At 45.7% G+C, this 15000-nt stretch overlaps 1 protein-coding gene across 1 annotated transcript in view; it reads right to left on the bottom strand.

Annotated features, from left to right (window-relative positions):
* dnah3 (dynein axonemal heavy chain 3) overlaps nucleotides 1–15000 on the bottom strand; it is a 115173-nt gene that overhangs the window by 41096 nt on the left and 59077 nt on the right. Inside the window, exons 32-39 of the mRNA XM_058398519.1 lie at nucleotides 12349–12483; nucleotides 11552–11663; nucleotides 11022–11263; nucleotides 1386–1486; nucleotides 1138–1243; nucleotides 889–1018; nucleotides 100–336; nucleotides 1–5 (exon numbers count right to left, since the gene is read on the bottom strand). The exon at nucleotides 1–5 is cut by the window's left edge and continues 99 nt beyond it. Of these exons, the coding sequence (XP_058254502.1) occupies nucleotides 1–5; nucleotides 100–336; nucleotides 889–1018; nucleotides 1138–1243; nucleotides 1386–1486; nucleotides 11022–11263; nucleotides 11552–11663; nucleotides 12349–12483 (1068 nt within the window). The remainder of the gene's footprint in view (nucleotides 6–99; nucleotides 337–888; nucleotides 1019–1137; nucleotides 1244–1385; nucleotides 1487–11021; nucleotides 11264–11551; nucleotides 11664–12348; nucleotides 12484–15000) is intronic.

The following is a 15000-nucleotide window of genomic DNA, read 5'->3' as shown; positions in this document are numbered from 1 at the left end:
CGAACCTGCAGGAGATAAACACACACCTCATCACACACAACTGTACAGCATCGTGAAGTGTGTGTGTGTGTGGGTGTGTGCGCATGTGTGTGTGTATACCTCTTTCAGGGAAAATGCTGTTCTTGGTTAGTTTGACGCTCTTGGGTCTCGGGTGCTCGTCCATCATTCCTGTGAGCAGATACCTGTAGAAGACGTCAAACTTCTTCCTGCTATCACCGTTTATAGTCCCACCCACTGTCCACACCACAGCAAATAGGAACAGGCTCTGCAGCCACATGGTCATCTGCTGGCTGGACATCGACTCTGCCTTCTCTTGACCTGCTGCTTCAATCTCATCTACACACACACGCACAACACCCACACACACACACACACACACATAGAAAATAATATACTGCATGTCTCCCTAAAGCATAAAAAGGTTTAAAACATATCCTAAAATAAAAAATGAAAAAAAAGATACTGTAATATACATTGAAATCATTCCTGTTGTTTTTACAGAACCTTGCTGCATGTTTCCTGTAAGTAAATATAATCACAGTATAAAATAAAACATGATCCAGTACACTTGCTTGTATGACTGATGCAGGACGCAGCTGAACAGAGGGTTGAGGATTGTGCTAATGGACCCAATCATGGCCACTTGGGGTGCTGGGATTTGAACACACAACCTTCTGATCTTTAATGCAAAGCTTTAACCACCGAGCCTCCTCAACTAGCTTACACTGACTCATACCCCTCACCTCACCCTGTTGAATCTGTGTATTTAGCTGTAAAATAAATATTGTAATGTTACAGCAGTTCACAGTAACATGAATATGAGAGTGTGCATGTTCTATGTTGTGTGTGTTGATGTAGCTGTGTAAATTTGTGTAACTGTGTGTGTACCGAGCAGACAGGAATACAGCCGCATAAGACTGTAGGCGAGGTGGATGGGTGAAGTTTGCACCAGGAAACGACAATTATGGGCAATGAATTCCAAACACGGCTGCAGCAGCCAATCAAAGAGATCCACAATCTACACACACACACACAAACATGCACATGCATGAAACACAATGGAACATGTATAAATATACACACACTGAGTGCAACAATCACTGTTTAGTAGTGTGTGTGTGTGTGTGTGTTCCTCACCAGTTCTTTGTGTTCTGCTGACAGGCTGTCAGGGAGTGTGTCCATGTAAGAGTCTCTGAGTGGAGTCCAGCCTAGCTGATGGGGCTCCATATAGATCATACCACACCTACACACACATACATACACACACAAGCACATTACTACTACTACTACTACTGCACAGGGATTCGTTGGCTGTAGCTAATATTAAGTGGTAATATGGTGTGTGTGTGTGTGTGTGTGTGTGTGTGTGTGCGCGTGTGTGTGACCTGCTGACAGTAGCCGGTGAGGCCTGCTCGAGGTCGGCTGGCTCAAAGATCAGACTCATCTTCGGACTCATCTGGATAATCTCACCGCTCATTAGACACAACTACAGCAGAGAGAGAGAGAGAGAGAGAGAGAGAGAGTGGGTGAGAGAGAGAGAGTGTGTGTGTGTGGGAGAGAGAGAGAGAGAGAGAGAGAGAGAGAGAGAGTGGGTGAGAGAGAGTGTGTGTGTGTGTGTGTGTGTGTGGGACAGAGAGAGAGAGAGAGGGAGAGAGAAAGAGAGAGAGAGAGAAATAGGTTTATACAGTGCGTCCACTCTGGTTTAAAATCATCAGTAAAACCATGTACACTTCTCCATGGGGTGTCCACCCTCCCACTCAGCTTCTTCTTATTTAAAACCTTTACACACGCTCTGTAGAGCAGCTTCCCCGACACTGACCCAAAGTCCATCTCCCCTTCACCCCGGCACTCCAGGAGGGGGCCTGCACACCCGTCGAGGTCAGGAGTGGTCAGGAGAGATGTTCAGCTGGGGAAAGGGTTCGTCCTCTGCAGGACCAGTCTCTGTATGATGACAGTCCATGAGCTGAACACGCTCCTCTGATGTTAGTGCAGATCTCCAGCGGTGTAGGAGCTGATTGACAACATGCAGGGACTGCAGTCCCATACGCGCTGCCAGGTCCTCCGACCTCGACAAGTCCGACCCCGCGATGTTCACAAGCTCCCGGAGCGTAACAATCCCTGAGAAGAGTTCTGGACAGTGCAGGGACGGTCACACTGGAGATGTCCAGTCACCTGCCATACACCAGAGGCTCCTCCAGCAGCCAGTGTAGCGTTCTGCAGCCCATGTTCTGCTTCTTAAAAATGTTCCAGAGCATTTTTGTGTCCATTAAAAACAACGCTCTGTCCAGCCCCAGTCCTTCAACTGTGCGTAATAATCCACTGGCTGCTGCTCTCCATTCTAAGTCTCTGGGTCCAGTGAGGAGTCTCTGGAGGAACTGGAGGCGGAAGGCTGTGGTTCTGCTGGATAGCTGGACCAGCCCCTGCTCTCCTTCCTCCTTCAGCAGATGGAGAACACTCTGTGGAATCCAGTGTAGACCATCCCAGAAGAAGTCCACCAGCAGGTTCAGCAGTGGATCCACGCATGCCAGCTTGTGCCAGAGGGACGACGCGGCGAGGTTGTTGAGGACCAGCGTTTGTCCCCTGTAGGACATCTTTGGGACCAGCCGATTCCACCTGCTCAGTCTGCCCTTCACATGTTCTACAGAGCCTTCCCAGTTTTTGTTTAAAAACTCATTGTTCCCCAGGTAGACACCCAAGTATTTAAAACCCTCTCTTTTCCATGCTAAGTCTCCTGGTAGTGAAGGTTGCCCACCTCCCCACCCCCCAACTAAAATGGCTTCACTCTTTGACCAGTTAAACTTGGCAGAGGATAAAATCTGAAAGTCAGTTCAATAGCTAGAGAGTACAACATTCCAGAGAGGGAACAGCCCTGCCTGATCCCTCTGTACACTCTAAAAGGGGCACATAAACCACCGTTAACCTTCAGTACACTCTCAATGTCACTGTACAACACCCTGATCATGGCTATAAAACCTGGGTTGAACCCAAAGGCTTCCAGCACCTTCCACAAATATTCATGTTCAACCCGGTCAAAAGCCTTTTCCTGATCTAGAGAAATCAGACCAGTCTTTTAACCCAATAGCCTGGAGACGTCCAAAATGTCACGAATTAAATACACATTATCGAATATGGACCTATCAGGCACACAGTACGTCTGGTCCTGGTGAATGAGCTGCTCCATTACCCTAGTCAGTCTCGAGACTAATTGCTTTTTAGAGTAGCTTGCAGTCAGTGCACAGTAGTGAGACCGGGCACCAGTTCTTCAGGTGGGTCAGGTCTCCCTTTTTCGGTAGTAGGGTCAGGACGGCCCTCCTGTAGCTCAACGGGAGTTCACCTCTCCATATACTGTTCCGTAGGACATCCAGCACATCCTGCCCTATAACAGCCCAGAATGTCTTGTAAAACTCAACAGGGAGACCGTCTATACCTGACACCCGTCCATTCTCCATCCCCTGGAGAGCCTCATGAACCTCCTCCAGCATCAGCTCCCTGTCCAGCTCTCTGGCCACTTGCTCAGAGAGCTTTGGCAGGTCCATGAGGAAGCTGTCCTCCACTACTTGTGCCCCTGACCACTCACTGCTGTACAGCTTCGAGTAGAAGCTTACTGTCTGCTGGTGAATTTCAGTGGGCTCAGATACAAGATCCCCTGATTCTGTTCGCACAGCATGTATAAATCTTTTCTGTCCATTCTTCTGCTCTAAACTGAAAAAGAACTTTGAAGGAGCATCCATCTCAGCTGCGCTTTTAAAGCGTGAGCGGACCAGCGCCCCCTGTGCTGTAATGTCTAACATTCATTATAACGTACATCATAACGTTCATTTTGGCTTTTTTACTTTTGAGGGCTTCAACATGCCCTTGATTTCCGGTGGCCTCCAAATGCTGGAGCTCCATTACTTCTATCTCCAGAGCTTTCAGAGATCTAACAATGTCTCTTGTGATGTTGAGAGTGTACTGTTGACAAAAATCTTTCATTTGTGCTTTTGTCACATCCCACCACAGCTGAAGTGAACTAAAAGCTGCCTTCTCATATTTAAAACAATTCCATAAATAAGTAAAAGACTCTTTAAAATTAGCATCTTCTAAAAGTGCAGTGTTAAAATGCCAGTAGGCACTCCTAGGTTTAACCTTCTCTTTAGTGATAGTACACTGTACCATACTGTGGTCAGAGATACCTACTGGAACAATAAAACACTTTGTAAAAAATGTTAGCTGGTGTTTAAAACCATAAAAGCGATCTAATCTCACCAGGGAGAGTGTGTTATCTATTGCATGGGCCCATGTGTACTGTCTCTTTTTCTTATTAAAAGTTCTCCATATGTCACTTAGCTCATGGGCCTCCATCATCTCCCACAGATGCTTACGGGAAGCCATGTGAGGTTCTGTGTGGTTCCGGTCTAAAATATCTGTAGTACAGTTAAAATCTCCACCCAGAATTAAAATCTCTGCAGTGTTGCAGTCAGCAATAACATTGTTCAGTGTGTCTAAAAACGTCATCCTCTCCACTGCACTGGTGGGAGTGTACACACAGATAAAAACTAAAACCTCATTCTCATAAAAAGTTTTCACTTTTAAAAGCCTCCAATTTAAAATCTCTTCAACTGAATAAGAACAGGGAATAAAACTGTGAGTAAAGGGCAAGGCGACTCCACCACTGAGCGTTGTGTTATGGCTTAAAATCACCAACCCATCCCACTCCTTCACCCAATCAGCAGCATTGCTGATATCACTATGGGTTTCCTGCAGCATGGCAACGTCAATGTGCTTCTGCTTTAAAAGTCCATACAGTTTAGCTCTCTTATTCTGCTCTCCTGCTACATTAATAATTAAACTCACAATTCCAATCATTAAAATAAATAAAATAAATAAAACTAAACAGAGGGTAAAAACCACTGTAAAATAAAAAACACCACACATCAGTCATCATCAGAGTGTCAACACAGACTCTGCTACTACTGATGCTGTTCCTATCTCAGCGCTCTTAGATCCAGGGTGGCCGTCAACCTCATCAATCAAGCATTAGTTAAGAAGCTAAATCTCCCCACCATACTCTGCACCCCACTGCTATGAGTGACGGCCGTTAACAATCACCCCAGAGGAGAGGGATATCTCACTCACCAAACCCAACCCCTGGAATTGCAGATTTGATTATTTAATCACGAAAAACTCACCTTTTACATCATATCATCTCCCACCAACCCTGTTATCTTCGGCCTCCCATGGCTCCAGCGTCACAACCTGTTGATCTCCTGGAGAGAGGGGGAGCTCAAGAGCTGGTCTCCACGATGCATCCAATCCTGCTTTCACAGTCTAACACTACGACCATGCAGTTGGACTGACTCCTTAAGATTCCTTAAACTAAATAACAGCTTCACCACAGCCCCTATTCTTTGTCATCCAGACCCAGACCTCCCATTTGTTTTGGAGGTCGATGCCTCAAGCTGTGGTATAGGGGCTGTGCTCTCTCAACGTCACGGGAATCCCAGTAAGTTGCACCCCTGTGCCTTCTTCTCCAGAAAGCTTACAGTGGCGGAAATGAACTACGATGTGGGCAACAGGGAGTTACTGTCCATGAAGGAGGCTCTTGAGGAATAGCGTCACTGGCTGGAGGGAGCTCGTCACCTTTTCCTTATTCTTACTGATCACCGCAACCTAGAATATCTTCAAGGGGCTAAGTGACTGAATCCGCGCCAAGCTAGGTGGGCCATGTTTTTCTCCAGGTTCCAGTTCACAGTCACCTATCGTCCAGGGTCTAAGAATAGAAAAGCTGACGCTCTCTCCAGGCAACAAGAAATCAGAAATGTAATTACTCACCCAGAGCCCATTCTTCCATCCACCCTTATCCTGGCACCGATCCAATGGAACCTGGTAGAGGAGATCCAATGCGCTTATGCATAAGATTCCGACCTCCCGGAGTCAAGAGGGTTTACCACCATCATGGTTATCATAGACAGTTTCTCCAAGGCATGTAAGCTAATTCCCCTCAAGGGTCTTCCCACAGCTATGGAAATATCTTTTGATGAACATCTTTGATGATGTGTTCCAAAACTTTGGAATCCCGGAGGATATTGTGTCTGACCGGGGAACGCAATTCACTTCATGGGTATGATGGGCCTTCTGCAGTAGACTGAGAATCAACATGAGCCTCACATCCAGCTATCATCCCCAATCTAACGGGTTGGTGGAAAGACTTAATCAAGAAATCGAAAGATTCCTACATTCCTACTGCTGTAGAGACCAACACCACTGAAGTGAATTCATACCCTGGGCCGAATATGCACAGAACTCCTTGACCCACACGTCCACGGACCTAACTCCGTTCCAGTGTGTTCTCGGGTTCCAGCCACCACTCTTTCCCTGGTCAGACGAGCCATCGGACATCCCGGCGGTAGATGACTGGGCTAGGAGGAGTAAGGAAACCTGGGAACGAGCACATGTGAGTCTTCAAAGGGCAGTCAGGAGACAAAGCACTCAGGCCAACTGGCACAGATGCCAACATCCTACATACCGGGTAGGACAACAGGTGTGGCTATCTACTAAGAACTTGAAAATACGTCTCCCCTGCCATAAGCTGAGCCCAAGATTCATCGGCCCTTTCAAGGTCACCCGACAGTTAAACCCAGTCACGTCCTGCCTTCAGCTACCCTCTACATACCGCATTTCCCCCTCATTCCATGTTTCGCTCCTTAAGCCTTATCGTGGGAAACGCTCACGACTTGCTTCTTGCTCCACAAACCTCCTCCTCCACTAGAGATTGATGGGGTACCAGTGTACAAGGTAAACGCTCTCTTGAACACACGCAGGGTCAGGAACCGTCTACAGTACTTGGTGGACTGGGAAGGGTATGGTCCAGAAGAATGCTCTTGGGTTGACGCCTCTGACATTCTGGACCCCTCACTGATAGAGGAGTTTCATCGTAGCCATCCTGATTGGTTGACCCCACCGAACTTGACCAGGTAACTGATTACCTGAAGTCAATGTTTCAGAACACCCTAGACGCTGTAGCTCCACTTAAATGGAAAATAATTAAAGAGAAGAAACTAGCACCCTGGTACAATGACCACACACGAGCTTTAAAACAGTCTGCTAGGAAACTAGAATGTAAATGGCGTCAAAATAAATTAGCAATATTTCAGTTAGCGTAGAAGGAAAGCCTTATGAGATACAAAAATTCTTTAGTGCTGCTAGATCAGCGTATCTTTCTGCCCTAATCTGTTTTTCTCCCTATATATGTTACCCCTTGGTGTAATTATTCATAAACATGGTATTAGCTTCCACTGTTATGCCGATGACACACAGCTATATGTCTCAGCCAAGTCAGATGAGAGACACCAGCTTATTAATATAGAAGAATGTGTAAAGGACATTAGATATTGGATGGCCATTAACTTCCTCCAGCTTAATTTGGACAAGACAGAGGTGCTTGTACTAGGACCACATGCAGCTAGAAGTGAGCTTTCTGATTACAGAGTAACGGTGGATGGTCTTTTGGTTTCATCTTGTCCAGCAGTAAAAGATCTTGGTGTGATTATTGACTCTGGTCTTTCATTTGAAGCTCATGTAGATAATATCACTCGGGTAGCCTTCTTCCATCTCAGAAATATTGCTAAGATAAGAAATATGATGTCACTTCATGATGCAGAGAAACTAGCTCATGCTTTTGTTACCTCTAGGTTGGATTATTGTAATGCCTTATTGTCTGGATGTTCCAGTAGGAGCAGAAACAAGCTCCAGTTAGTCCAGAACACAGCAGCTAGAGTCTTAACTAGAACCAGAAGATATGAACACATCACTCCTATTTTATCCACACTACATTGGCTCCCAGTCAAATTTCACATTGATTATAAAATTCTGTTACTGACCTATAAAGCACTAAATGGTCTCGCCATTTCTTTTAAGTCTTTTATGATCCACCATGCCTACTCCGATCAAAGGGTGCTGGTTACTTGGTAGTACCTCAAGGCTACAGCAGGGGGCAGAGCTTTCTCTTTCAAAGCCCCAAAGTTATGGAACAGCCTTCCAATTAGTGTTGGGGATTCAGACACAGTCTCAGTGTTTAAGTCTAGGCTGAAGACACATTTGTTTAGTCAAGCTTTTAATATATAGTTCTTAGGTAAAGGAGCAGATCTGGAAGGTTCATGGTCATAGAGTGTTTGGTGTACTGGGATGTTTGGATGCTGTCATCTTACCACCCTCACAAGTCACTCAGGTTTGCTGACTGTGAAGTGGTTGGACGCTTTAAGTCCCAGGAAGCCTTCATGTCTGTGACCTTCTGGCTCTCCCTTTTAGTTATACTGTCATAGCTAGTCTTGCCAAAGTCCCTGCCTGCACTTTATACATAATCTACATTGTCCTTAAACATCACATGATCAGAATCATACTTAATATCTTTCTCTCTCTGTCTTTCTCTGTCTAGCTATACACCCCACTCCTGAGCTCCCAGTGTTTGCCAGTTTCCAGTGTGACCACTGCCTTACCCCTGGTCGAAGTCTCATCACTTGATGGTGCCCACTGATGCTGTGGATGGATCTGTGTGGACCAGGAGACAGCCATGGACAGAGCCACTTGGGGACTTTCACACCGTCACAGATCTGCCATTTCATCTGTCAGCTTGTGACAGCAAACTAGTGTCTATAATGACCTTAGAAACTACACAGACCTAATAGTTCCTCATGGGTCATTGATTTCTGTTGTTGAAAGGACATTAATCAGCTACAGTTACATTATTTACTGTTTAGTGTCACCCAAATGAGGATGGGTTCCCTTCTGAGCCTGGTTCCTCTCAAGGTTTCTTCCTCGTATCATCACAGGGAGTTTTTCCTCGTCACCGTCGCACAGGCTTCTCATTAGGGATAAAATAGGATAAAATAGTTTAATAATTAAATTTAATAATTTTATTCTTATTCTGAGTTATTTAGTTATTTTTTATTTTTATTTTTCCCCTCCTCTTTCTCTGCTTTTCTTCTTTTGTAAAGCTGCTTTGAGACAATGTTCATTGTAAAAGGCGCTATACAAAATAAATTGAATTGAATTGAATTCTGAAGAAATTAATGTCATGAATAAACTCTTCTAATGCAACATTCTTCTGTCATTTGGTGTTCCTTAAAAACTCCTTAATGTCCTTTGCACTGTACATGAAATTAATCTGTTCCTCTTTATAATCAAAGGTTATAATCAAACCGAGTCTGACATGCAGTCGTCACTGTCTGATTCTCGTTCCTCCACCTTTGTCTCTTTCTTCACCTGTTTCTTTCCTTGTCCCTTACGTTGTTTTTTCCTTTTATTCAGAACTTTAAAGACGGGCTCATCCACCATGTCCACGTCTCCCCCGTCCCCCTTCACTGGTGTAGTGTCCGGTGTTTCCGGGCGTTCGCTCTGCACCTCCGTGCCTGCCTCTGCCAGCGCAGGCAGCTCCAGCACTGCTCCAGAACCCACTGAGCTCTTCTCAGCGGAGCATGCCTTCTCCCGGTCCAGTTGAGCCGAGCATGGCTCTTCCGCGGCCGGTTCGGCCGAGCATGGCTTTTCCGGGTCTGGCGTAGCTCCAGTGGGCTTCTGGGCTGCAGGCTGGGCTTGGGATTCACTCTCCTTCGGGTCTGGTGCAGCAGCAGCTCCGGGGCCCTCAGCAACCGGCTGAACTGTAGCCGCAGGAGGAATGACCCCAGCCGACTCAGCTGCATCCTGCCCCAGGCGCTCAGAAACCCCGGGGTCACTCTGCCTCTCAGGGCAGGCCCAAACAAGATGACCAGTTTTACCGCGTTTAAAACACTTAATATCAGCATCAGAAGAGACAAAGATGTTGTAGTCAAATCCTTCAACAGTGAATTTAAAAACAGCATTCAGCTCCTCCACACCTTCTTTCAGAATCATAAACACCATTCTCCTGAAAGACACCAAGTGCTTCACCAGTGGGGATTTACAACCAAGGGGGATTCTCTTAATGGGGCAGACAATTCGCCCGTAGCGAGACAGCTCTTTACAGATAGCCTCATCAGAAATTAAAGGAGGGACATTGGACATGACCTTCTTAGATGAGGAACTGAGGGGAGAAACCAGTACTGACTCATTATTAATAATTATTCCATTCTGGATCAGCTTTCTGACTTCATCAACATTATTCAGAAACACCACAATGGCACTGTTCATTCTGGAGGCAGAGATGTTCTCATGCCCCACCACGTTACCGTCTGCTAGACAACATTCTCCAACACTCGCTGGACACACAACACGGACACCGTGCCGGACACACAACATGGACACACAACACAGACACACAACACAGACACACTACACAGACACACTACACAGACACCGTGACGGCGAGTCAGACTCTCACACAGCCTCACGTTTGGATCCGCCATAACCACGCTTCACTGACACGCTACTCACACACACACCTGCACACACCCGTACACACTCGCTCACACACACAGTTATTATCCACACACACACACCCGCACACGTGCACACACTCGCCGACACACACAGTTATTATCCGCGCACACACACACCCGCACGCATGCTCACACACTCGCTCACACACACAGTTATTATCTGCACACACACACACTCGCACACTCACTCACATACACAGTTATTATCCGCACACACACACAATAAATATATAAATATTCCGAGATTTAAAACAGAAAAGAATTGCACTTTAGTGCCAAAAAAATTGCCAAAACGCACTCAGAATAATCTCTTCCTGCTGGACTGTGACTGGTCATGTATTGATTAGTTTTCTCTCACTGCAGCTCTGACAGTAGTTTAAAATTTGCAGGTTGTGTTATTTTATCTTAATAGAAGAGAGAGAATAAAGAGAGAGAGAGAGAGAGAGAGAGAGAGAGAGAGAGAGAGAGAATAAATAGAGGCTGGTGAAGGAATGATAGTTTAATAAGGAATAAAGGAATAGAACCCTTGGGGATATGCAGTTCCAGGTAAATAATCAACATGTCCCTGTGTGACAGATGCTCTGCAGCAGTGCTCTCAGATTTCTGGATCCTACTCCTGGGGTGAAATCGTACCTTTTTGTTGTCATCGAGTACAGTGTTCATGTTTTCGATCCACACTGCATCCACTGGTCCATCAAACACGATCCACTGGCGGTCCACACTCGTCGACTGGGCCTGCTCCCGGAACGCCGTGGCCAAGACGCCATCCGTCCACTCGTGACTCACTGGATCAAAACAGCCATACAGCTGACCCATGGTGATGGACTTTGGGTTAATGATGCGGAAATCTACTGCAAACTCCTCCTCCAGACCTCCTACACACACACACACACACACACACAGTAGTGCAAACTTTTAAAAATCCAAACAGACCACAAGATTTGACAACAAACTGTATATTTCTGTGTAATTACTGTTATTACTGCTTTAATTCAATGTTTATTACAGGGTAAGGCTGGTTTATTTCATAGTAATTACCATGTAGTTATGCTGTAATAAGCTTGTTGCTACAGTTAACACTGAATAACACCAACAATGATATGAGAAATTCTATTGTCTTGAAATTTTAAAAACATCTAGAATCCCTAGAACAAAAAGTTTACCCTCATAGAGGTTCCTCAGCGCTCCTGCTAGAACTTTATATGCAGAGGTTTTCCCCCCAAGTGGCTCACCAACAATCATAAAGCCATGCCTCACCAGCATCATCTCATACACCTACACACACACACACACACACACACACACACAGAAGGGGATGACCTCTCTCTTATCCAGTGTGTTTATGAGTATTTTAAACCCCACGCTGGAAACTGTATTAATCTGCACCGTGTCTTTTACAATGAAATGTGTAATGGCTTCAATTCTCTCCATCAGTCTTAGAGAAGCTGCCGGATACAGAGAAGTACAGAACCACGAGGTCGTGATGGGAGTGTGTGTTACAGTTCTCACATGGCTTGTTGCTTTTCTTCACGCTAAAACACTGGTGGTATTGCACTCTGTGTCTGAGTTTTACAAACATCATCACTAGGGAATCCAAAATAATTCCACACCACAGATAAAGCATTTCTCTTCAGTTCTAATTCTTGATTCTTCTCAGCAACACTTTGTAAACTATCTGATGTTTCTTTATCAGTGCACATGTTCACCAAATGAACATGACGAGATAGACATGTGCAAGTGGATATTCGGGGCGCTGATAAGGACACGCCTACAGACTATTAGACCTATTAAATGTCTTTATTCGCCCCCACAACATAACATGCAATAAACACCCCTTAAACACGCAGAATAATGGAAGTAGTTTTTTTTTTATGTAATTGCAGCTTTAAACTATTACGTAATCATGGCATCTATAATCGTAATCGCCATTAGAATATCCATTGTGCAGCCCTGGGTGTACCTGTATGATCTTGCTAATGAACCAGGGAACAGGCTGTAGTTTGAGTTTCCTGATGTTCTCATGCAGAGCGTTTAGCAACAACTCGTAATCCGGCTTCGGTAACACCACTCCGGGAAAGAGATCTGATATTATACCCTGAAAAACACACACACACACACACACACACACACACAACATAACATTTTTGGACTTCTCCAGTGCATTCAACACCATCCAGCCGCTGCTCCTCAGAGACAAACTAACAGAGATGGGAGTAAGCTCACACCTGGTCACGTGGATCACAGACTACCTGACAGGCAGACCTCAGTATGAGAGACTGGGGGATTGCAGGTCTGACACTGTGGTCAGCAGTACTGGGGCACCACAAGAGACTGTTCTCTCTCTGGTCCTGTTCACCATCTACACCTCAGACTTTCAGTACAGCTCAGAGCTCTGCCACGTGCAAAAATTTGCGGACGATACTGCTATCGTTGGCTGTATCAGGAAGGGACAGGAGGAAGAGTACAGAAAACTGATACAGGACTTTGTTGCATGGTGTGACCTTAACCATCTGCACCTCAACACTACAAAGACCAGGGAGATGGTGGTGGACTTCAGGAGGCCCAGGCCTCAACCTGAGCCTGTTATTATTAACAGGGAATGTGTGAAGTTTGTCAAGACCTACAAGTACCTTGGAGTACAGCTGGATGAAAGAATGGACTGGACTGCCAACACAGACACTCTGTGTAGGAAAGGACAGAGCCGGCTGTGCTTCCTAAGAAGGCTGGCTTCCTTTAACATCTGCAAAAAGCTGCTACAGATGTTCTATCAGACTGTTGTGGTGAGTGCCCTCTTCTATGCGGCAGTGTGCTGGGGAGGCAGCATAAAGAAGAAGGACGCCTCATGTCTGGACAAGCTGGTGAGGAAGGCGGGCTCAATTGTGGGCTCAGAAAACAGCCTGACATCAGTGGCAGAGAGGAGGACGCTGAGCAGGCTCCTGTCCATCATGGACAATCCACTGCATCCACTGTACAACATCATCTCCAGACAGAGAAGCAGCTTCAGTGACCGGTTGGTGTCACTGCCCTGCTCCACTGACAGACTGAGGAGGTCGTTCCTCCCCCATGCCATGAGACTCTTTAATTCCACACGGGGTGGGAGGAGTCAGTGCTGACACTACTCTCTCTCTGTACTGGACTGTACAATAAACCACACACTACACACAATACACTCCGGTTTATACAGAACTCTCACTACACTCCGGTTTATACAGAACTCTCACTACACTCCGGTTTATACAGAACTCTCACTCCGGTTTATACAGAACTCTCACTACACTCCGGTTTATACAGAACTCTCACTCCGGTTTATACAGAACTCTCACTACACTCCGGTTTATACAGAACTCTCACTACACTCCGGTTTATACAGAACTCTCACTACACTCCGGTTTATACGGAACTCTCACTACACTCCGGTTTATACAGAACTCTCACTACACTCCGGTTTATACAGAACTCTCACTCCGGTTTATACAGAACTCTCACTACACTCCGGTTTATACAGAACTCTCACTACACTCCGGTTTATACGGAACTCTCACTACACTCCGGTTTATACAGAACTCTCACTACACTCCGGTTTATACAGAACTCTCACTACACTCCGGTTTATACAGAACTCTCACTACACTCCGGTTTATACAGAACTCTCACTACACTCCGGTTTATACAGAACTCTCACTACACTCCGGTTTATACAGAACTCTCACTACACTCCGGTTTATACGGAACTCTCACTACACTCCGGTTTATACAGAACTCTCACTACACTCCGGTTTATACGGAACTCTCACTACACTCCGGTTTATACGGAACTCTCACTACACTCCGGTTTATACAGAACTCTCACTACACTCCGGTTTATACAGAACTCTCACTCCGGTTTATACAGAACTCTCACTACACTCCGGTTTATACAGAACTCTCACTCCGGTTTATACAGAACTCTCACTACACTCCGGTTTATACAGAACTCTCACTACACTCCGGTTTATACAGAACTCTCACTACACTCCGGTTTATACGGAACTCTCACTACACTCCGGTTTATACAGAACTCTCACTACACTCCGGTTTATACGGAACTCTCACTACACTCCGGTTTATACAGAACTCTCACTACACTCCGGTTTATACAGAACTCTCACTACACTCCGGTTTATACAGAACTCTCACTACACTCCGGTTTATACAGAACTCTCACTACACTCCGGTTTATACGGAACTCTCACTACACTCCGGTTTATACAGAACTCTCACTACACTCCGGTTTATACGGAACTCTCACTACACTCCGGTTTATACGGAACTCTCACTACACTCCGGTTTATACAGAACTCTCACTACACTCCGGTTTATACAGAACTCTCACTACACTCCGGTTTATACGGAACTCTCACTACACTCCGGTTTATACAGAACTCTCACTACACTCCGGTTTATACAGAACTCTCACTACACTCCGGTTTATACGGAACTCTCACTACACTCCGGTTTATACAGAACTCTCACTACACTCCGGTTTATACGGAACTCTCATTACACTCCGGTTTATACAGAACTCTCACTACACTCCGGTTTATACAGAACTCTCACTACACTCCGGTTTATA

This window comes from Hemibagrus wyckioides, linkage group LG01 (genome assembly GCF_019097595.1).
Source record: "Hemibagrus wyckioides isolate EC202008001 linkage group LG01, SWU_Hwy_1.0, whole genome shotgun sequence".
NCBI lineage: Eukaryota > Metazoa > Chordata > Actinopteri > Siluriformes > Bagridae > Hemibagrus > Hemibagrus wyckioides.
Note: the sequence above shows the minus strand (reverse complement) of the source record. Positions and strands in the feature narration are given on the sequence as shown.